The 24,895-nt window shown below is 44.8% G+C and overlaps 1 protein-coding gene across 1 annotated transcript in view; it reads left to right on the forward strand.

The window, feature by feature from the left end:
• PTPRQ (protein tyrosine phosphatase receptor type Q) overlaps positions 1 to 24,895 on the forward strand; it is an 855,789-nt gene that overhangs the window by 31,612 nt on the left and 799,282 nt on the right. Inside the window, exons 6-8 of the mRNA XM_075342420.1 lie at positions 792 to 981; positions 3,231 to 3,515; positions 10,543 to 10,821. Coding sequence (XP_075198535.1) covers positions 792 to 981; positions 3,231 to 3,515; positions 10,543 to 10,821 — 754 coding nt within the window. The remainder of the gene's footprint in view (positions 1 to 791; positions 982 to 3,230; positions 3,516 to 10,542; positions 10,822 to 24,895) is intronic.

Below are 24,895 nucleotides of genomic sequence, written 5' to 3' on the forward strand. Positions count from 1 at the left end.
AATAGGGTCTTTAGTTCTTCCTTATACCCCAGAAGCGGATTGGAGTCCAACTTGGCATAACATGATTTAGCTCTGCTGGCCATCACCTGCCTCCCCTCTTCACCATCAAGGTGCATGAATTATAACTCAATCTTATCCAACTGCAGTGTTTGTTTTTACTTATTTAGAATCAGCTCTGAATTTGGGTTTTATTTAGGTTTTTTTTTAATAAGTATCCTGTTAATTTCTGTTACTGAAATTTCTATTTTACATGTTCATTTCAATGAGGGACCTAAATCTTCAGGTCAAACTGTTGGCATTGCATTCTTTTGATGCATTTTTTGGTGCGTTTCTGCAAAAAGAAAGTACACATATAAACACTTATGGAAAATATGTGCGCATTTTACATAATCAAAAGCTCACTTTAGAAATCCACACCAAATATGCAACGTACAAACCTAACCTTGGTGATGAATGTTCTGTCTGAACTTCCAACGCATTAAGTGGCAGAGGACAATTGCTTATCACAACAGACTTCTGTCATATTAGCTTCATATGTTAAGTAAGGTGAACACATTTTGAACCATATGACCTGAGCACCAGGCGAGCTTGACTGGCCCCTGAATGTGCCACAATAATCTGGAGAGTTTCCTCTCCACTTGGGTAACACATTCTGTTATACCAGAACATGTGTGCCCTCCACACTCAACAGAACATGTTAGATGACTACCTTGCAGAACTTCAAGAAATTAGTTTTTGTAGTATCTATTTAAAACATTTCTGAATGACATATATAATTATCTTTTTTTTAGGTTGAAGAAGAGCTTTTGTGGACAGATGGATCGGTTTTCACTTTAGATACATTTGAAGTGACATTGTTGTCCCACTTGCCTAAAAATGATACAGATTGCTATGCCCTACAGCAAAATGCAACAGGTCCAAATTATTTTTATACAGCATTTTTTTGCCACATGGCCTTACCTTACCTTTGTGAATATGAATGTGAGTATCCATGTTACCATATCACTTTATTGAAGAAGTGAAATGTGACTAGAATTTAAGTGGGTTTTCTTAATTTCTTAATTAATCTTGAATTGTGGGAGGCTCAAAGTGTTCTAAAAATTGACATTCAGTTGCATGTAAAAGTTTGGGCACCCCTGGTCAAAATTATTGTTAGTGTGAGCAGTTAAGCAAGTTGAAGATAGCATGATCTCTAAAAGGCATAAAGTTAAATATGGCACATTTCTCTTGTATTTTAGGCAATATATATATATATATATATATATATATATATATATATATATATACACAGTATATTCATACATCATATTTGAAAAATTACAAAAAAGGAAAGTGGGCAGATGCAAAAGTCTTGACATGCTTGCAGATATGTGTACTCAGATAGCTTTGACCAATGTTTAAGACCTTAATTAGCCTGTTAGAGTTATGGCTATCATTGTTAGGCAATGCCAGATGCTGCAAATTTCCCAGCTTTATAAAAACCCAGCCTCCTCTAATCTTGTGCCAAAAAACAGAAGCCATGGGTTCTTCCAAGTAGCTGCCAGCACTCTGAAAATTTAAATGGTGGAGGCCTATAAAGCAGGGGAAGGCAACAAGAAGGTAGTAAAGCGGTTTCAATTTACGCTTTCCTCAGTTTGAAATATAATTAAGAAATGTCAGTTAACAGGAACAGTGGAGGTTAAAATAAGGTCTGGAAGACCAAACAAAATTTCTGTGAGAGCTGCTCATAGGATTTCTAGAGAGGCAAATTAGAACCCCTGCTTCACTGCAAAAAACCTTCAGAAAGATTTTGCAGATTCTGGAGTTGTGGTACATTGTTCTACTGTTCAGAGACATTTGTACAAATATGGAACAAATAACTTCATTGAAGAGTCAGCAGATGAAAACCTCTCCTGCCTTCTCACCAAAATTCAGCATCAGAACTAAACAATAGAACATCTGTACAAGTCTAGTGCATTTTGGAAACAAGTCCTATGAACTGATGAGGTAAAAATATAACTCTTTGCCCACAATGATCAAATGTATGTGTGTAGAAAAAAGGGCAGAGAATTTCAGATAAATAACATTTCACCAACCATTAAGCATGGGGGGGACCAATCATGCTTTGAGGTTGTGTTGCAGTCAATGGCACTGAGAACATTTCACAGGTAGAAGGAAGAATGGATTCAATTAAATATCAACAAATTCTTATTGCAAACATAACACCATCTGTAAAAAAAACCTGAAGTTGAAAAGAGGATGGCTTCTACAAATGGATAATAATCCTAAACACAAGTCTAAAGCCACAATAGATGACCTCACAAGGTGCAAGCTGAAGATTTTACAATGGCCCTCACAGTCCCATGATCTGAACATCATTAAAAATGTGTGCCTAGACTTCAAAAGAGCAGTGCATGCAAGACAGCCAAGAACTGGAAGATTATTCCAAGGAAGAATGGATGAAATTCCCTCAAACAATAATTGAAAGACTCTTGGCTTACTACAAAAAGTGTTTACAAGCTGTGATACTTGTCAAAGGAGGTGCTACTAGGTGCTAACCATGCAGGATGGCCAAACTTTTTCTTTGCCACATTTTTCTTTATTGTTAATTTTAAACTGTAAAAGATGAAAATAACTATTTTTTTGCCTAAAATAGAAAACAAATGTATCATCTTTAACTTTATACCTTTTAGAGATCATTTCACTTTCAACTTGGTATTGTGTTCACAATACCAATAATTTTGACCAGGAGTGTCCAAACTTTTACTCATTGTACATTCCATGCACCAAGGGTATTATGTATTTTAGGCACTTGGTACATCTCGCCAACTAGTATTAAAATAATTTAGAAAACAGAGAGTGGCTAATTAGAGTTAAAAAATGTGCTACATTTATTAACAAATTATTAGTTTGAGTAAAAGATTGGTGTAAAGATAGCAAGCCATGGCTGGCATATGAAAAAATATCTAGAATGGTGCACCAAATGTATTATATAGTCTGGGCACTACGATATATTTGGTACAGTTTGTGCCTGTCTGATAGTCTCCAATGTTATGATGTCGAAATATCGGACAGTAATATGAAGTCATTCCAAAAGACCACCATTGTGAGAAGACAACTCCTGATCCAGGCTAGACTTTCTTTTTGGCAGATTTCCTTACATCATATCTATACCAGCCATTTTATTTCAGTAGACAATCACAAAGAGACAGAAATGTATAATTCGTTATATTGATTGTTTTCTTTTACAGTCCCAGATGTTTCAGAAAATTTTACATATTCGGTGGAAGATATTTCAGAAAGTAGAGCAGTGTTCAGATGGAGTCATCTTCATTTTTCATCTGAAAAAGCATATTACCTTTATTTAAAATATTATACCAACAGTTCAAATGAGTATTCTGAAAATGTAAAACTAAATTCTACAACAGCATCCATTCAGAGTCTAAACCCAGGACTTAATTACAGTTTTATTTTTTGTATGAAGGATGAAGAAGGGTCACAATACAATTTAAGTCCAATTATTTCAATACAAACAAGTAAGTTAAAATATTGTTTAAAAAACACGTGTGTGGGTAAATCTTTGTATTTTGTGTGCAATAAAGGAACGTCAGATGATGCAGCACCTGCGATCTGCAGGCTGTTAGGCTATGTTACTACTATCAGGGTCTGTTGAGTTTTTGAAGGACATCTGCAATGAGGTTATATGTTCTCCCAGTGTTTGCATGGGTTTCCTCTGTGTTCTTCAGTTTACTGCAGCACTCAAAAGAAATATTGATAGTTTGCAATTTCTCTCCCGTGTTTGTGTGTTTCCTCTGGGTACTCCCGTTTCCTTCCATACTCCAAAACACATGGTGGTGGCAGCATCATGTCATGCTGTGGGGATGCTTTTCTTTAGCAGTGACAGGGAAGCTGGTGAAAATTGATGGGAAGATGGATGGAGCTAAATACAGGGCAATCCTGAAGGAAAGCCTGTTAAGGGGGCTTTACACGCTACGATATCGTTATTGTTTTATCGTCGTGGTCACATCGTTAGTGACGCACATCCGGCGTCATTAACGGTATTGCAGCGTGTAACACTTACCAGCGACCTTAAACGTCCTCCAAAGTGGTGAAAATCGTTCCCCATGGTGAGGTCGTCCTAAAACCAAAAATTGTTAATGGTTGTTTATAGTAGTTGTTCCTTGTTCCTGCGGCAGCACATATCGCTATGTGTGAACCTCACCTTACCTGCGTCTTGCCTGCAATGGGGAAGGAAGTAGGTGGGCGGGATGTTCGTCTCGCTCATCTCCGCCCCTCCGCTTTGATTGGCTGTCCGCTTAGTGACGTCGCCGTGACGCCGAACACACCTCCCCTTGAGGGAGGGATTGTTCGGCAGTCACAGCGACGCCGCCGACCAGGTAAGTGCGTGTGACGCTGCCGTAGCAATAATGTTTGCTGCGGCAGCGATCACACGATATTGCATGCACGACGGGGGCAGGTGCTTTTGCGTACGATATCGCTAGCAATTGCTAGAAATATCGTAGAGTGTAAAGCCCGCTTTAGAGTCTATAAAACAATTGAGACTTGTTCATAGGTTCACCTTTCAGCAGGACAAAGACCCTAATCATCCTGCCAGAGCTACAATGGAATGGTTTTGATTAAAGCATGTTCATGTGTGGGAATTGTCCAGTCACAGTCCAGTCCTAAATACCATTGAGAATCTGTGACAAGACTTGAAAATTGTTGTTCACAGATGTTCTCCATTGAATATCGCTGAGCTAGAGCTTTTTTAGACATGTAATTGTGCAGCAATTTCATCCTCTAGATGTGCAAAGCTGGTAGAGACATACCTCAAACAACTTGCAGCGGTAACTGCAGCAAAAGGTGGTTCTACATAGTTACATAGTTACATAGTTACTAAGGTTGAAAAAGACCTAGGTTCATCTAGTTCAACCTTCCTCCACCAGTTCTACACCTGGTCACCAAGTCATTTATAACCAACAATGTTGTGTGTACTGAGGAAATCATCCAGCCCTTTTTTGAAAGCTGTTATAGTATCTGCCATTACTACCTCTTGTGGTAGGGCATTCCACAGTCTGACTGCTCTAACTGTAAAGAACCCTTTCCTATTTAGCTGTCGGAATCGCTTTTCTTCCACTCGCCGTGAATGCCCCCTGGTCCTTAGTATTGTCCTCGGAAGGAATAAGTCATGTGCCAGTCCTTTATATTGACCACACATGTATTTATACATATAAATGAGATCTCCTCTGAGACGTCTTTTTTCTAAGCTAAACATATCTAACTTTTTCAACCTGTCATCATATGGTAGGCCTTCCATTCCTTGTAGTAGTCTAGTTGCCTGCCTTTGAACTGACTCTAACTTCTGAATGTCCTTTTTAAAATGTGGAGCCCAAAACTGAATCCCATATTCCAGATGTGGCCTTACAAGTGATTTATAGAGGGGTAACAATATGTTGGGATCACGGGATCTAATCTCTCTTTTTATACACCCTAACATCTTGTTCGCTTTTGCAGCTGCTGCTTGACATTGAGTGCTGCTGCTCAGCTTATTTGTAATGAGAATACCCAAGTCCTTCTCCTGTTCTGTAGTCCCAAGTTTACTTCCATTTAATGTATACGCAGTTATAGGATTACTCCGTCCTAAGTGCATTACTTTACATTTATCAACATTAAATCTCATTTGCCAAGTATCTGCCCATTCTGACATCTTATCCAGATCTTTTTGTAATATTATACTATCAAGTTCAGTTTTTAATATCCTACATAGTTTGGTGTCATCAGCAAAGACTGACATTTTACTATCAATCCCATCCACAAGGTCATTAATAAAGAGATTAAAAAGAATTGGTCCTAGCACAGATCCCTGCGGCACCCCACTGCTGACTATGGCCCATTTAGAGAATGTTCCATTTATGACTACTCTTTGTTTCCTATCTTTTAGCTAATTCCTTACCCAGTTGCATATAGTTTCCCCTAGTCCTTGCTTCTGGAGCTTTAGTATAAGGCTATTATGTGGTACAGTATCAAATGCCTTTGCAAAGTCCAAATAAATCACATCAGCTGCATTACCAATATCCAGGTTTGCACTTACCCCCTCATAGAACCCCAACAGGTTGGTTAGACACGACTTATCTTTCATAAATCCATTCTGTCTGTCAGTTATTATATTATTTTCTGCAACATATTTTTGCATGTCATCCCTTAAAATGCCCTCAAAAACTTTGCATACTACTGATGTCAGGCTTACTGGACGGTAGTTGCCTGGATCTACCCTCTTACCTTTCTTAAATATCGGTACCACATCAGCAATCCTCCAATCCTGAGGCACGAACCCTGTTACAAGCGAGTCTAAAAAGATGAGATACAGTGGTCTGTCAATTACGGAGCTCAATTCCCTCAATATTCGTGGATGAATGCCATCTGGCCCTGGGGATTTGTCAATGTTTAATTTTCTCAGACGCAGGCGTACTTCTTCTTGTGTTAAATTAATTATATCGGGTGGTGAACTTTGATTTTTCACTTGTTAAATAATGCCTGGTACAGTCAGTTCCTTGGTGAACACAGATGAGAAATGCCTATTTAATATCTCAGTCTTTTGTTTGTCCTCTATAACTAACTTGTTATTATATTTTAAGGGGCCAATACTATCCTTTATTTTCCTTTTGGCATTAACGTATTTATAAAAGATTTTGGGATTCATTTTAATGTCATTGGCGATTATTGTTTCAGTAGCTAGTTTTGCTTGTTTGATTTCTTTTTTGCATTGCCTATTGATATCTTAATACTCCTGCAATGCTATTTCTGTATTCTCAGCCTTCAAGATTTTAAACGCCCTTTGTTTTTGTTTTATTATACTTTGTACAGTCTTATTTATCCATAGTGGTTTATTTTTATTCCGGGACGTTTTATTACCAGAGGGTATAAGTTTATTACAGGATTCTAGCAGTATATCCTTAAACTTTCCCCATTTATGTTCAGTATCCCCAGTTACCATGACTTTGTCCCAATCTACACATTTAAGCTCTTCCCTTAATTTGTTGAAATCAGCTTTCCTAAAATTCCAGGTTTTAGAATTTCCCCTTTGAAATGTTCTATTGAATATTACGTTGAAGCTTACCATATTATGATCACTGGTGCCCAAGTGCTCCCGGACCTGTAGATCTGAAATTGTATCCGGTCTATTTGACAGGACCAAATCTAGCAAATTATCTCCCCTCGTCGGTTCATCTACCATCTGAGAGAGGAAATGGTCTTGAATGGTAGATAAGAATTTACAGCTTTTAGCACAACCAGAAGATTCTATGTCCCACTGTATGTCTGGATAGTTGAAATCCCCCATAATAAGAACCCGATTATTATTATTAGCTGCCTTTTCAATTTGTTTCAGCATTTCACCCTCTATTTGTTCAGGTATGTTAGGAGGCTTATAGCAAACTCCAATTAGCATTTTTCCATTATTCCTCTCCCCATGTACATTTACCCATACTGACTCTACATTGTTGCAGTTCCCCCCAATGTCATCATTCAACACAGGTTTTAGGTTAGATTTGATAAATATACACACCCCACCACCTTTTTTGTCTTTCCTGTCCCTCCTAAATGTACTATACCCTGTATGTTTGTCACCCAGTCATGGCTTTCATCCAGCCAGGTTTCCGTAATGCCCACCACATCATAATCCATGGTTGACATAAGAGTCTCCAATTCATTAATTTTGTTTGCAAGACTTCTTGCATTTGCCAGTAGACATTTAATCCTATTAACACCTTTATTACTCCTAGCCTCCCTACGTTCCTTGCATGTCCCATCCCCCCCTAATTCTTCATTGACCCCTACCATCTCACTGTCTCTATCTGCTCTATCTATCCCCTTTTTTGCTCCACTACCCTCCCTCCCCCCAGATCCTAGTTTAAAAGCTCCTCCATCCGTCTGACCATTTTCTCCCCCAGCACAGCTGCACCTTCCCCATTGAGGTGCAGCCCGTCCCTACCATAGAGCCTGTAGCCGACTGAGAAGTCAGCCCAGTTCTCCATGAACCCAAACCCTTCCTTCCTGCACCAATTTCTAAGCCACGTATTTATCTCCCTAAGCTTCCGCTGTCTTTCTAGTGACGCTTGTGGCACCGATAGTATTTCTGAAAACACCACCTTGGAGGTCCTGGACTTCAGCTTCTCTCCTAGTTCCCTGTAATCATTTTTAAGGACCTTCCACCTGCCTCTAACTTTGTCATTAGTACCAATGTGCACCGTGACCGCTGGGTTTTCCCCAGCCCCACCCAGCAATCTGTCTATCCGATCCGCAATATGCCGAACCCGAGCACCCGGCAGACAACACACTGTTCGGCATTCACGGTCTCGGCGACAGATGACCCTGTCTGTCCGCCTAATTATAGAGTCCCCTACCACCAACATCTGTCTGGGCTTTGCTGCACTCCTATTTCCCTCCTTCCTACAGCAATTGTTTTCCTGGTTGCTAGGAGCAACGTCCTGCTGTAGTGACCCTAGTCCTGGCCCTTCATTCCTAATATCAGCCAAACAGGCATATTTACTAGGTTGCGCCAGGTCAGGACTAGGCTCCCTGACACTTTTCCCCCTACCTCTTCTTCTAACTGTTACCCAACTACCTACCTCTGGGTCCTGATCTTCTCCACCTCCACCCTCCTCCATATCACTGGCCCCAGCCAGAGAAAGCTCAGTGAGCTCTAAACTCCTCTCCAGGTTTTCAATGCCCCTGAGTGTTGCAAGCTGCTTATTTAGATCAGTTACCTTGGCTTCCAAATACGCAACATGCTTGCATCGAGTGCAGACATATTCACCCTCAAACGGCTGCTCAAGGCATGCATACATCTGACAAGATACACACCTGGTAGCATTGTCCATGGAGCACCTATTAAATGGGGATAAACGTTAAAGTAGAAAAACAAGAAAAAACCATAAACAATGGGAAACGTATAAGGATAAATTCAAACTATGTTCTTGTGTTAAACTATGTAATTGTGTTGAAACTATGCCACACTTATTTTCAAACCTTGCATACTTTGCTTCAGAACCTCGCACGCTCAGCACCTCGCTTGCTCTTGCTGGTTTATATAGTTCTACAAGGACTTCCAGAAGCTGCCAGAAGCTTCTAGAAACAGGTGTGACTAATGCTACTGATTAAATCCCAAGACAAACTTTTTTTTTTTTTCTTTTTTAACAGTATCACAGACAAACAGACAAACAGTTCCCTAATGAAATTAAACAATTACAGTTATCACCACTATGTAATTGTGTTGAAACTATGCCACACTTATTTTCAAACCTTGCACACTTTGCTTCAGAACCTCGGACGCTCAGCACCTCGCTTGCTCTTGCTGGTTTATATAGTTCTACAAGGACTTCCAGAAGCTGCCAGAAGCTTCTAGAAACAGGTGTGACTAATGCTACTGATTAAATCCCAAGACAAACTTTTTTTTATATAGTTCTACAAGGACTTCCAGAAACTGCTACAAAGTATTGATATAGGGGGATGAATACAAATTCACATCACAATTTTAAGATTTATATTTTGAAATTCTTTAGGTTATATATTTTCTTTTACACATCCCAAATATGTGTTAGTGAGTGTTGGTATATCATAAAATCCCAGTAAAATACGATTAAATGTGTGGGCTTAATGTGGAAAAAATGGAGAAAAGTTGACAGGATATGAATACTTTTTCAAAGCACTGTATAAATTAATATATTCTAGAACTAATAAAAGGGAAAGCCCAACTCTGAGACTCAAACTTCTATAAAAAGAGTAGGTAATGATGAGGAATTCAAGTATTAGCAAAAAAAAATATCAAATTCCAGAAACATAGGAACAGCACCATTTATGCTCACAGGTTGTATGTGGTATTGCAGCTCAGCTCAAGAGACAAGTGTAGCTCCCCACATGGCAGGTGTTTTAACCTACTCATCGCCGAGCGAGGGGTGCAGATCCTTTGCGCCATCTCGGGGTGCCTTGGCCCGGTTCCGTTTCCCTGAGGCATACAGGAAGGGAAGGATGGCGGTGGATCGGAGGCAGGAATGGAGGATGAGATGGTAGTTGGAGGTGGAGGATGGGGATGACAGTTGGGAAAGTCTATCAGATGATCGTGACACCACCTTTGGTAAGCGGCCAGGTATGCGGCTGCCGCTGCAGGGTCTCTCACTAGCGACTGGGAAAGTCCCATGCTTCGTGATGGCTAACTATCCTGTCTGCCCTAGTCCAACCCCCTGTGAATAAGCACCTTACTGTTGTATATGTGTGTTTTGTGAAGGCACCAGCAGGTTAACCCTCTCCTGATATGGGATAGATATTACCCCTGAAAAGTGGTGTAATACTCCGTGGCGCCTGAAGCCCAGGGGCGCCACACAAGCAAGTGGCAATTTTAGAAAAAAAAGAGCAAGTATGTTTTTTTGATTTTGAAATATCTCTTTATATTTGTCTCATTTGTGAACTACACAAAACATAGCGAAGAACTATGTTCTAAATACATTTTAGTTCCTTGTTTGATTTTTTGTTTATTTTCCTCACATTTCCTTTTAAATTTGTTTCTAGGACCCTTAAATCCCAAGAATTTGAAGATTGTGAAAATATCATCAACTAATGTATCTTTGCAATGGAATTCACCAACTGGTCCATTTGGAAAATTTGTTTGCGGTTACCATATTACAGTATTGGACATAGAAGAATACTCGTTTTTAATCTTCAAGGAGGAAAGGAACCAAACTACTATTCAACAGCTGAAACCTTATCATCAGTACAAGATTTTTGTACAAACTATAGCAGAAAGTGGGAAACTAAGTTTACTGGAAAAGAGCTTGTCAATAATAACAGGTATACTTTACTGTACATTGGTAGCATACATCAAGCAAATTAAATATCACTCCCAGACATTTTGGCAGTAGTAGTACAAGAATAATGGAGTCGCATTTGAATATTTAGTTTTTAAAAGAGGTTGGCCAGTACTTTTTCATTGTTGGCCTTTCCTTAGAATAGACCATGAACATGTGATTGGTGGAAGGTGATACCAGACACCATCGCCGATCAGCTGTTACTGGCGCCAGTATCAGGTGGATGTTCTTGGATGCTGCTGGAACACAACAGCTCCGCCAAAACTATAGTGGTCGCACATTCAAATCCATCACCTATTTATTTGAATAGGGGATGGATCTGCTGTACGTAGCGGCACATATCATAAGGAGGAGAACAAGAGTTTTTAAAGTGCACAAAAATACAAATTTTATTAATCACACCATACAAAGTGAACATCCAGATGTCATAAAAACATGTTAAAATATAAATGACGGATAACCCCCCCATACAAACAATGGTAACCAAGGCTGGAACATGTTGGCTATAAAGGGGTTAAGCTGGATACTACCCGGTCTGAAGGAGCATACAAACTCAAGATGCTAGATAAACTGCCTCTTTAATAGTATTAAATTCCATATGGAATATAGCCCGGCAGTAGGCAATACTAGATATGCACATATATCCCCACAGTCCCATAGGGATCCATATGTAACCAGACCTATAGCAATAAAGAAAAGCCCAGTGTAGGCAGCCAATCAGTACAAAGAGTATAGATGAGGGGGGGCTCCATCTGAGGAGAACCTCAGAAGAGCCTACGTACGTTTCAATTTTAAAAAATCTTCATCAGGGAAGAGGCATCTTATGAGATGCCTCTTCCCTGATGAAGATTTTTTTAAAATTGAAATGTATTGATATGTTATTGAGTTTGTGCTTGGGATGGGGATCCAGCAGATTCTGGACCCAATCCTTACTTTGTATGGCATTGTGGAGTGTTTTCTCCCTAACGTAGCGGCACATATAGAAATGATGGAGTTTCTATGTTGCTGCAACATCCGAGTACTGCTGCTGTTGTACCGCCCCCGTGCCAGCGGCCGAGCCGCTCGGATCCGGAGCAACAGTGGCTCGAGGGGTCTCCGGGCCCGGGGGTTCGCACGGTCACTCGAGTTTGAAAAGGGGGGTATGTACAGGGGAGTTAGAAGTTTGTGACGCCACCCACAGTGCGTTGTACGATGGGATACCACCGCTGGTGTTGGTGGGGGAGCCCAGTGGTGGTGGTATGACAGCAAGGTGTTTTACCCCCTCCGTGGGTAGAGGGTTTGTGCCCCGGGGCCCGGTGGCGGTGCTGGGGGTGCCGTTGGGGAGAGGAAGGGTCTTTGTGTACTCACTCAGTCCAAGAACACTGACTCCGACAGTTTGTAAACCAGAGTTCTGAGCACCTCTGCAGCAAGGAGGGAGCACGCTTGGGTCCATGCCCTTGGTTGTTGTGAATGTCAGTTATGCTTTGGCTGCTGTGAGGCTCCTTCTTGTGGCCAGGAATGATTTGGACAGAGACCAGGTGTGTTGAGCAATGGGCGTTTCCATTGCTAACTCTCTGCTTATTTAAACCCTGGTCTGATAGCAGGCTATGCCGGATGTCAGTTGTTCTTTATTCACCAGCCTGCTTCATCCTGCTCCAGACCTCATCTACCCCAGATAAGTGCTTGGCTCTTTATTTTTGTTTGGTTCTTTTGGTTCTTATCTGAGTTTGTCATTTGCTGTGGTTGTTTTCAGTTTATTTGCATGCAGGGATCTTCCCTCTCAGTTGCTTAGCTGGAAAGCTCCCTGCAGCTATGTTTGGAGTATTGCTTCTATAAGTCCATGTGTTTGTTGCTTCTTGAATTTGTAATGGTATAGCACGGAGTTCAGATCTAGCAATCTGAAAGCTTTTTTGTACTATCAGGTTGTTGGATTTTTGCAGGGTTTTTCTCTGGCCACCATCAGTCCCTTTCCTGTCCTGTCCTATTTAGTCAGTAGGGCCTCACCTTTTGCTAATCCTATCATCTATCTGTGTATTGTGTTTTTCTTTATCACTGCAGTCTTTAAATGTGGGGGGCTTGCTATTCTTTATCTATTTTCTGAGGCAGAGAGTTATTCATCTTTCCTTCCTTTAGGATAGCTAGTTCTCCGGCTGGGTTCGCGGTGCACAGGATGTTAGTTCACCCCTCGGCTAATTCTAGTTGTGATAGTTAGTAAGGGGATGGCGGCCATATTAGTTGCCTCTGCTCTTGTCACCTTTTACCAATAATTTATGGTTGTCTTCCATGGTTCCGGATCATAACACTTGGTGTTGCTTGTTAGTCTGTGGCCTTTTCCGTGGCACCTTCTCACTTGTTGGACCCTATAGTCTGTAACTAATCGGGTCCCACTCACCTTTATGGCTAACGGAATGAGCTTGCTCTCAGGGTTCACGCTCGAGATTTTCTGGACTGTGTTTGGGAAAGTCCTATCCCATCAGTGCGCTAGTACCACAATTTTGGAGCGGGTGAGGGATGAATCTTGAAGACTTCACCCCTGTCGGGTAAATTACCAGGACGCTTGAAGCTACTTCCCGGCCTAGGGTCCGCGTACCCCGTCATGCCCTGGCCCCTGCCCGGAGATGGCTCAAGGCCGCCAGTTGCCCTCCTCGGCAATCCGTGCCCCTTGACATGATCCCCTGCGACCGGGGTTCCAGCTCCTAGCAGGCCCAGACCAACGTCTGCCATCTAGTAGACCCAAGGAGCCCTGCTCCTGACCTCCGCACTCTCTCCTCCACACGAAAACTCTCCTTTCACTTTTTCACTTTCCCCTACCAACCCCCCAAGTGGGCGGGCCTATTCCCTTCAGGCCCCCAATGGTGTGTCTGGTGGGTATGGTGTAAAGTGTTCCTAGGGTTTTGACTAGCTCTGATTTTAGCAATACCAAATGACAAGGATCCTTAACCAAGGAGGATTGGATACTGTGCAGAAGGGCAGGTTGCACAATACCCTTTGACGACCTGATAGGCCAGGGCGTCACACTGTCGGCACCAGTATCAACTGATCTGCCGTGGTGTTTTGAGGCACCCCCACCGATTGGATACTGAGGTCCTATCCTAAGGATAGGCTATCAATAATAAAGTAGTGGCCAACCCCTTTAACGTAAAAAGTTTTTATGGTATCTAAACAATATTTTAAACTGTTTTGCATATATAAAAAATACTGTGGGTGAAATAAGTATTAAACACATCACCAATTTAAGTTAAAATATGTTTAGAAAGGTGCTACTGACATGCAATTCTCACCACATGTTAGTAAGAACCCATCCAATCCACGCAGACTTAGAAATGGAACCGTAGATGTCCATAAATTAAGTTATGTGTAATAATAAGAAGTTATGAAGGGAAAAAATATTGAACACATGCAGAATGAGAGGTGCAAAAAGCCAGGAGGGTTAAGAGACCAGGTGAAATCTATCAGTAATTAGAAAGCAATCCTGTCATTTAGTGAAAAATAATATCAGCTTGCTCAACTAATGGGTAGTGATGAGCGAGTATGCTTGTTACTACTCGGTACTCGCACGAGTATCACTGTACTCGGGCTACTCGGCGGGGACCGAGTAATCTCGCGATACTCGTGCTGTACTCGTGGTCTTCATTTCTGCATGTTGGCGCTCTTTTGAGAGCCAGCCCTCATGCAGGGATTGGCTGGCAGACCACTGCAATGCCACAGCCCTGTTAGTTGTGGAATTGCAGTGATTGGCAGGCCCGCACAGCATGACCGAGCCTTTATACCGGCCGGCGCGCTGTGCTCTGCTCACAGCCATCCAGACAGTCAGTGCAGGGAGAGTGTCGCTGCTTCAGGGAAAGGTTTGCGGCCCTTTATAGCTATTTCCGTAGCAGGTCTGCAAACAGTGTGACCAAAAGTCCTTCTCAGGACTATTCTAGTTGTATACAGGCAGGCAGGGTATAGCCAGGTCGGAGTACAGTAGCAGAGTCCTTCTCAGGACTATTGTTGCTGTATACAGGCAGGGTATAGCCAGGTCGGAATACAGGCTAGTGACCAGAAGAGTCCTTGTCAGGACTATTGTAGCAGTATACAGGCAGGCAGGCAGGCAGGGTATATAGCCATTCCTAGTGGTGACCGTATACCAGCCTTCATCATATCTGGGGCTGGTGTACACAGTCTAAAACAGTCCAGATAGTGTCAGACTTCTCATTAATTGTCGCTCCTAAAAACCTGTTAGGTTCTTAGTGCGTCCGTGCTTGCATTTAAAAACCACACGTGTGTGCCTGTCGGTGGCAGCGTACAGGTGCACTTGTGTGCCTTTTTACCAAACTATTATATAACGCACAAGTGTAGTGTATAATACATGTCAGTCAGCAGTGGCTGATAGTGTCAGAGTTCTCATTAATTTTTGCTCCTAAAACCTGTTAGGTTCTCAGTGCGTCCGTGCTTGCATTTAAAAACCGCACGTGTGTGCCTGTCGGTGGCAGCGTACAGGTGCACTTGTGTGCGTTTTTACCAAACTATTATATAACGCACAAGTGTAGTGTATAATACACGTCAGTCAGCAGTGGCTGATAGTGTCAGAGTTCTCATTAATTTTTGCTCCTAAAACCTGTTAGGTTCTTAGTGCGTCCGTGCTTGCATTTAAAAACCGCACGTGTGTGCCTGTCGGTGGCAGCGTACAGGTGCACTAGTGTGCGTTTTTACCAAACTATTATATAACGCACAAGTGTAGTGTATAATACACGTCAGTCAGCAGTGGCTGATAGTGTCAGAGTTCTCATTAATTTTTGCTCCTAAAACCTGCTAGGTTCTTAGTGCGTCCGTGCTTGCATTTAAAAACCGCACGTGTGTGCCTGTCGGTGGCAGCGTACAGGTGCACGATTTGCACAAACTTGGATATAACGCCCAAGTCTAGTGAATACACGTCAGCACAGCATTGCAAAATGCGCAAGGGCGTTGGCAAGGAACAAGGAAGTGGACGTGATGGTGGTGCAGGCAGAGGCCGAGGTCGTGGGCAAGCTCTAATTTCGCCACAACAAAGGGCCACATCTAGTCGCTTGCACGTCCTGTCCCAAATTCTTGGGGACCGCAGCAGTACACCGCTCTTGAACCAAGACCAGTGTCAACAGGTTGTTAGTTGGATAGCGGATAATGCTTCCAGTCAGATTGGCACCACCACAAACACTCTGTCTTCCACACGGTCAAGTGTCAGTAGCCGTGATACTGCACCGCACATTTCAGAACCTGATCCTCCTTCCTACCACAAGGCTGAGTACACGTCCTCGGACATTAATGATCCCACACTTGGACACTCGGAAGAGCTGTTCACGTTTCCATTCGCACATTCTGGCCTCTCGCCAGCTAATGTTGAAGTGGGTCATGAGGAGATCGTATGTACAGATGGCCAAATATTTGAGCAGCCACGTTCTCACGAAGTTGGCAACGTATCTCAACAAGGGGTGGACGATGATGAGACACAATTGTCAGGAAGTCAGGAGGAGGAGCAGGGTGCGGAAGAGGAAGACGACGTGGTGGATGATCCAGTAACTGACCCAACCTGGCAGGAGGATATGCAGAGCGAGGACAGCAGTGCACAGAGGGAGGGAGGCATAGCATCCCAACAGGCAGTAAGAAGCAGGGTGGTGGCTCCAGGCAGAAGTCAGGCAACCGTTCCCCGGAACAACAACACGACACAAGGTGCCTGTACAAATGTTAGGTCTTCCCGAGTCTGGCAGTTTTTTAAGTTGGCTCCAGATGATTCTAAAAAGGCCATTTGCAACACCTGCCGTGCCAGCATCAGCAGCGGTACCAAAACTAGCAGCCTGACCACCACCAGCATGATCAGGCACATGTCAGCCAAGCACCCGACTTTGTGGGAAGTACAACAGAGTCGAGGGGCAGTGCTTGCTGATGTCACTGCTACGTCTTCGCTGGTTGTGCATGCGAGCCAATCCCCTGTCCATGCTGCCTGCGAACAAGCCTCCTCCGGTCCTGCACCTGCACTTGCCTACGCAGAAATAACACCATCATCAAGCACGTCCTTGTCCCAGCGCAGCGTTCAGTTATCCATTCAGCAAACCTTTGAACGCAGGCGCAAATACACTGCCAACACCCCACATGCCACAGTTCTAAATGCTAACATTTCGCGACTGCTTGCGCTGGAAATGTTGCCTTTTAGGCTGGTGGAGACAGAAGCATTCCGCGACCTGATGGCGGCAGCTGTCCCACGTTACTCGGTCCCCAGCCGCCACTATTTCTCCCGGTGTGCCGTCCCCGCGTTGCATAACCACGTGTCACAAAACATCACACGTGCCTTGAACAACGCTGTTTCACCCAAAGTCCACCTAACCACAGACACGTGGACAAGTGCTTGTGGGCAAGGCCGCTACATCTCGTTGACGGCACACTGGGTTAATATTGTGGAAGCTGGGACCCAGTCTGAGCGAGGGACGGAACACGTCCTTCCCACACCAAGGTTTGCAGGCCCTACCTCAGTCAGTGTTTCACCCACACTCTACAGCTCCGGAATGTCATGCTCTTCAGCCTCCTCCTCCTGCGCATCCTCATCCACTGTACCCTCCACACCAGTCCCAAGCTGGAAGCACTGCAGCACTGCCTCGGCGAAGCGGCAACAGGCTGTGCTGAAGCTAATCTGCATAGGTGACAAACCCCACAATGCAGAAGAGGTGTGGACAGCTCTGAAACAGCAGGCAGATCACTGGCTCACACCTCTGAACCTAAAGCCAGGAAAGGTCGTGTGTGACAATGGCCGGAACCTGGTGGCGGCTTTGAGGCGAGGCCAGCTGACACATGTTCCATGCGTGGCCCATGTGCTCAACCTCGTGGTTCAGCGGTTTCTAAAGTCATACCCAGAGCTGTCTGATCTGCTGGTAAAAGTTCGCCGCCTGTCTGCACATTTTCAAAAGTCACCTACTGCTTCAGCCGGCCTTGCCGGCTTTCAGCGCCGTTTGCATCTTCCGGCTCACAGACTGGTGTGTGATGTCCCCACGCGTTGGAATTCAACTCTGCACATGTTGGTCAGGATATGTGAGCAGAAGAGGGCAGTTGTTGAGTACCTGCATCACCTAAGCCGTCGGGAAATGGGTCAAACTCCACACATAACACCTGAGGAGTGGAGATGGATGTCCGACCTATGTACCATCCTCCAAAACTTTGAGGACTCCACCAAGATGGTGAGTGGTGATGACGCCATTATTAGTGTCACCATACCGCTACTCTGCCTTCTAAAACGGTCTCTGCTCAAAACCAAACATGATGCATTGCAGACGGAGCGCGATGAGTTGCAGCAAGAAACAGTAGTGGGTGTGGGTGATAACACACAGCCCAGCCTCGTCTCATCACAACGTGCAGTGGAGGACTATGACGAGGAGGAGGATGAAGACATGGAGCAAATCTCCGGCCAAATTGAGGATATGACATGCACACCAGTCATATCCTCGGTTCAGCGTGGCTGGCCAGAGGACAGGGTAGATGAGGAGGAGGAGGAGGAGGACAGCATGTTCAGTCATCGTGTTGGTCAGGCTACTGAAGTCCTGGCTGTTAAGAGTCTGGCGCACATGGCTGACTTTATGGTAAGCTGCCTGTCTCGTGACCCTCGCGTTAAGAACATCTTGGCCGACAATCATTACTGGTTGGTAACACTGTTAGACCCACGCTACAAGGAGAACTTTATGTCTCTTATTCCCGAGGCGGAGAGGTCAACCAAAATGCAGCAGTTCCGGAAGGCCATAGTCACGGAAGTAGGCAAAGCATTCCCCTCACAAAACGCTAGCGGCATAGGTCAGGAATCAGTGGACAACCAAGGCGTACAGCCGAGAGAGGCACAAGTCCAATCCGCCAGAGGTAGTGGAACAGTCTTTAAGATGTGGGACAGTTTTCTCAGCCCCTCACGTACCACAGACCCTGAGGTGCGGGGTAGTGCCACAAGAAATCCTAAGTTTGCACAGATGCTCAAGGAGTACCTTGCAGATCGAACAACTGTACTCCGACATTCCTCTGTGCCTTACAATTATTGGGTATCCAAGGTGGACACGTGGCATGAATTGGCTCTCAACGCCTTGGAAGTCCTGGCCTGCCCTGCCGCTAACGTTTTGTCAGAGCGTGTTTTTAGTGCCGCAGGTGGAATCATTACAGATAAACGCACCCGCCTGTCAACTGAAAATGCTGATAGGCTGACTCTGATCAAGATGAACAAGGGTTGGATTGGGCCAGACTTCACCACACCACCAGCAAATGAGAGCGGAATTTAAAGTTTGTAACGGGAATTTGCCATGTACCTCCAGTCACCCATGGGTACACACTTCTGGACTTTGGATAATCGCTGGACTGCTCCTCCTTCTCCTCATGCGCCACCATGATGACCGTTACAAGAGTTAGGCCTTTGTTTCAGGTATACCCCCAGTGGTAAATTTTTTCGCCCATTCTTTGCAGAATGGACATTACAACGACAGGAGACCCGCTCCTTTGCAATGGGAACAATGTTTTGAGGCCCTCATGCACGTCTCTATCCAGGGACAATGTGGAGCCTCCCAATTTTTCGCTGCCCTGCCAAAGGGCTATACTATAATACACCCACTTCCTGACAATGGACACTTAATGTTTTGAGGCCCTCATGCACGTCTCTATCCAGGGACAACGTGGAGCCTCCCAATTTTTGGCTGCCCTGCCAAAGGGCTATACTATAATACACCCACTTCCTGACAATGGACACTTAATGTTTTGAGGCCCTCATGCACGTCTTTATCCAGGGACAACGTGGAGCCTCCCAATTTTTGGCTGCCCTGCCAAAGGGCTATACTATAATACACCCAGTTCCTGACAATGGACACTTAATGTTTTGAGGCCCTCATGCACGTCTCTATCCAGGGACAACGTGGAGCCTCCCAATTTTTGGCTGCCCTGCCAAAGGGCTATACTATAATACACCCACTTCCTGACAATGGACACTTAATGTTTTGAGGCCCTCATGCACGTCTCTATCCAGGGACAACGTGGAGCCTCCCAATTTTTGGCTGCCCTGCCTAAGGGCTATACTACAATAGACCCACTTCCTTCCAATGGGCACTTCAGGTTTACAGGCCCTCATGCACGTCTCTATCCAGGGACAACGTGGAGCCTCCCAATTTTTGGCTGCCCTGCCAAAGGGCTATACTATAATACACCCACTTCCTGACAATGGACACTTAATGTTTTGAGGCCCTCATGCACGTCTCTATCCAGGGACAACGTGGAGCCTCCCAATTTTTGGCTGCCCTGCCTAAGGGCTATACTACAATAGACCCACTTCCTTCCAATGGGCACTTCAGGTTTACAGGCCCTCATGCACGTCTCTATCCAGGGACAACGTGGAGCCTCCCAATTTTTGGCTGCCCTGCCTAAGGGCTATACTACAATAGACCCACTTCCTTCCAATGGGCACTTCAGGTTTACAGGCCCTCATGCACGTCTCTATCCAGGGACAACGTGGAGCCTCCCAATTTTTGGCTGCCCTGCCTAAGGGCTATACTACAATAGACCCACTTCCTTCCAATGGGCACTTCAGGTTTACAGGCCCTCATGCACGTCTCTATCCAGGGACAACGTGGAGCCTCCCAATTTTTGGCTGCCCTGCCTAAGGGCTATACTACAATAGACCCACTTCCTTCCAATGGGCACTTCAGGTTTACAGGCCCTCATGCACGTCTCTATCCAGGGACAACATGGAGCCTCCCAATTTTTGGCTGCCCTGCCTAAAGGCTATACTACAATAGACCCACTTCCTTCCAATGGGCACTTCAGGTTTACAGGCCCTCATGCACGTCTCTATCCAGGGACAACGTGGAGCCTCCCAATTTTTGGCTGCCCTGCCAAAGGGCTATACTATAATACACCCACTTCCTGACAATGGACACTTAATGTTTTGAGGCCCTCATGCACGTCTCTATCCAGGGACAACGTGGAGCCTCCCAATTTTTGGCTGCCCTGCCTAAGGGCTATACTACAATAGACCCACTTCCTTCCAATGGGCACTTCAGGTTTACAGGCCCTCATGCACGTCTCTATCCAGGGACAACGTGGAGCCTCCCAATTTTTGGCTGCCCTGCCAAAGGGCTATACTATAATACACCCACTTCCTGACAATGGACACTTAATGTTTTGAGGCCCTCATGCACGTCTCTATCCAGGGACAACGTGGAGCCTCCCAATTTTTGGCTGCCCTGCCTAAGGGCTATACTACAATAGACCCACTTCCTTCCAATGGGCACTTCAGGTTTACAGGCCCTCATGCACGTCTCTATCCAGGGACAACGTGGAGCCTCCCAATTTTTGGCTGCCCTGCCTAAGGGCTATACTACAATAGACCCACTTCCTTCCAATGGGCACTTCAGGTTTACAGGCCCTCATGCACGTCTCTATCCAGGGACAACGTGGAGCCTCCCAATTTTTGGCTGCCCTGCCTAAGGGCTATACTACAATAGACCCACTTCCTTCCAATGGGCACTTCAGGTTTACAGGCCCTCATGCACGTCTCTATCCAGGGACAACGTGGAGCCTCCCAATTTTTGGCTGCCCTGCCTAAGGGCTATACTACAATAGACACACTTCCTTCCAATGGGCACTTCAGGTTTACAGGCCCTCATGCACGTCTCTATCCAGGGACAACATGGAGCCTCCCAATTTTTGGCTGCCCTGCCTAAGGGCTATACTACAATAGACCCACTTCCTTCCAATGGGCACTTCAGGTTTACAGGCCCTCATGCACGTCTCTATCCAGGGACAACGTGGAGCCTCCCAATTTTTGGCTGCCCTGCCAAAGGGCTATACTATAATACACCCACTTCCTGACAATGGACACTTAATGTTTTGAGGCCCTCATGCATGTCTCTATCCAGGGACAACGTGGAGCCTCCCAATTTTTGGCTGCCCTGCCTAAGGGCTATACTACAATAGACCCACTTCCTTCCAATGGGCACTTCAGGTTTACAGGCCCTCATGCACGTCTCTATCCAGGGACAACGTGGAGCCTCCCAATTTTTGGCTGCCCTGCCTAAGGGCTATACTTCAATAGACCCACTTCCTTCCAATGGGCACTTCAGGTTTACAGGCCCTCATGCACGTCTCTATCCAGGGACAACGTGGAGCCTCCCAATTTTTGGCTGCCCTGCCAAAGGGCTATACTATAATACACCCACTTCCTGACAATGGACACTTAATGTTTTGAGGCCCTCATGCACGTCTCTATCCAGGGACAACGTGGAGCCTCCCAATTTTTGGCTGCCCTGCCTAAGGGCTATACTACAATAGACCCACTTCCTTCCAATGGGCACTTCAGGTTTACAGGCCCTCATGCACGTCTCTATCCAGGGACAACGTGGAGCCTCCCAATTTTTGGCTGCCCTGCCTAAGGGCTATACTTCAATAGACCCACTTCCTTCCAATGGGCACTTCAGGTTTACAGGCCCTCATGCACGTCTCTATCCAGGGACAACGTGGAGCCTCCCAATTTTTGGCTGCCATGCCTAAGGGCTATACTACAATAGACCCACTTCCTTCCAATAGGCACTTCAGGTTTACAGGCCCTCATGCACGTCTGTATGCAGGGTCATTGGTGAACCTCACAATTTTGGACTGCTTTGGCAAAGGAAAATACTACAAAGACTCAGTTCCTCAAAATGGGCACATTAGACTCAGAGGCCTTTATGTACGTCTCTTCTCAGGGACATCGGAGTGCCACACAATGTTCTACGTAAAATCTTTCATGTATTGATCTCAAAAAGTAACATACATTAGCTCTATCTCACTATTGGGTATGTGCCCTTAACATTTCCGCCATGAAAATTCATTTTGGTGTAATTTTGGAAGGTTTTCTGGTGAGTCCGTAAAAATGGCGTAAAACGCGGACAAAATTGTTCACAGCTGTGACTTTTGAGTGATAAATGCTTCAAGGGGTCTTCCCCATGCTGTTGCCATGTCATTTGAGCACTCTTCTGAGACTTTTGTGCCATTTTTAGGGTTTCTACATGCTGCCGGTGGTCATTTCACAAAAATACTCGGGTCTCCCATAGGATAACATTGGGCTCGGTGCTCGGGCCGAGTACACGAGTATCTTGGGATGCTCGGCCCGAGCCTCGAGCACCCGAGCTTTTTAGTACTCGCTCATCACTACTAATGGGCTATAAATAGATGTTTCATTACCAAGATGCCATAAACATGTCATGATGCGTAAAACCAACTAGCTGTCTCAAGACCTTCAGATCCTTGTTATTGTAAAACATACTGATGGCATTGTTGGTTTCAGAAAAATTTCTAAGCTACTGAAAGGTCCAATAAGCACTGTTGGGGCCATAATCCAGAAGTGGAAACACAATTTCACTATAAACTGGCCACAGCCAGGTGCTCCTGGTCATGGCCGATTGTTTGCAAAGGAGTTAAAAGAATTATTAGAAGAGTTGTGTAACGACTGAGCCCTTCCACTCCCACAGGAACAAACAAACCAGTGAAGATGTTAGTCACAGATCAATATACAGACTAGGAGTACCCTAAACCTGACCCTGTTGTGTCCCTGCCTGTCCACGGAGGTTGGCACCCTACAGTTCTGCAATGGCACCAACACTCAAGGTCAGCTGAACCTTTGTGTCCTTAATTGCACCCTAAACTATAAACAAGGAGTAACAGAAAACACCAATAATCATGAAAGAAGTACACACAGGCACAGGGTAAGAGGCAGGGCTAAAGGCGTGTTCACACAGTCGTACAGGGAAGACGAAAGAAACTGAAAGAAACCCAAAAAGACTTATAGATTAAGTGGAAACCCTCCAAATCCTAAATGAAATATAATGGGAGTGTGAGGAAAGAGTTAACTAAAATTGAATAGATGGACATTCATGCTACTCTGCCAGGTGTTTTACAAGCCCAGCTACATTCAGACACTGAGAGCGGATTCAAGGACTCTGAATGTTATGTCTTGCCAAAAGAACAGAGAGAGAAGACTTGCACCTCTACTCAAGAACAATGAGAGAGTTATGCTGTTTTTTTTTAGAAATATAGTTTATGCTTTTACTGAGAAATGGAAAGTTACGCTTACGCCAAGAATCGAAACTCATTTATGCTTTGTTGTGAAATGAAACTTGTGTCTCTGTATACGACATAGTTACGCCCCTATTAGGTTGAAAAACCCTGATGTGATAATAAACTGTCAGTCTTCTTAGTAGAGTTGAGCGCGGTTCGCGGTTCGAGGTTCTCCAGTTCGCGGTTCGAGTGATTTTGGGGGCTGTTCTAGATAGAATTAGAACTCGAGCTCTTTGCAAAAGCTCGATAGTTCTAGATACGTTCGAGAACGGTTCTAGCAGCAAAAAGCAGGGCTTTTTACAGCTACAGTGTGCAGGAGCCATCGCTGGCAGCCTGCCAGAAGCTGGTAACCAAGATAAACATCGGGTATCCAAGCAAAGCGCTTTGGTTAGTAACCCGATGTTTATCCTAGTTACGTGCAGGAAGCCCACACTTCCCCGCTCAGCTCGCTCCGCCCCCTCCTGCACGCGGCATGTACACATACATACACACACACACACACACACGTCCCCAGCCATGCAGTCCACGACACTGACGTCCTCCTGACACTCTGCACACATGGTCCCGCTCGGCTTACCTGCGGTGATGAAGTCCCGACCTCAGCGCTGTCACTGTCCTCCATGGCCGCCGCTTGTCACATCACCTTCTCTCGCTTCCGACCCGAGACTGACTAGCGGTGACGTCACGGGCCTCTCGCGATACTTAGCTGTGAAGGCGGCGGTCTTTGAACTCAGTGACAGGTGCTGTCGGCAGTGCAAGAGATCAGCGCAGGTAATGTACCTCGCTGAAAGCAGCACTTGTCATGCCCTGCAGTGACCTGGGCTGACCCATTGATGTTAGCTCAGGTCACTGCACTGCTCTCCCAGCCAATGGGGAACATCCTGCTCTTCATTGACTGGGACAGTGTGGATCGTCATGGCAACCCCTTGGATTACACCAGACCTGGACTTGTTTGTCTTTCTATTAAATTGGTTAAAGAGGGAATGTATTGGGGAGTATTTTTTCAAATAAAAATGTGTTTG

Source organism: Anomaloglossus baeobatrachus, chromosome 4, assembly GCF_048569485.1.
Source record: "Anomaloglossus baeobatrachus isolate aAnoBae1 chromosome 4, aAnoBae1.hap1, whole genome shotgun sequence".
In the NCBI taxonomy this organism is placed as follows: Eukaryota; Metazoa; Chordata; class Amphibia; order Anura; family Aromobatidae; genus Anomaloglossus; species Anomaloglossus baeobatrachus.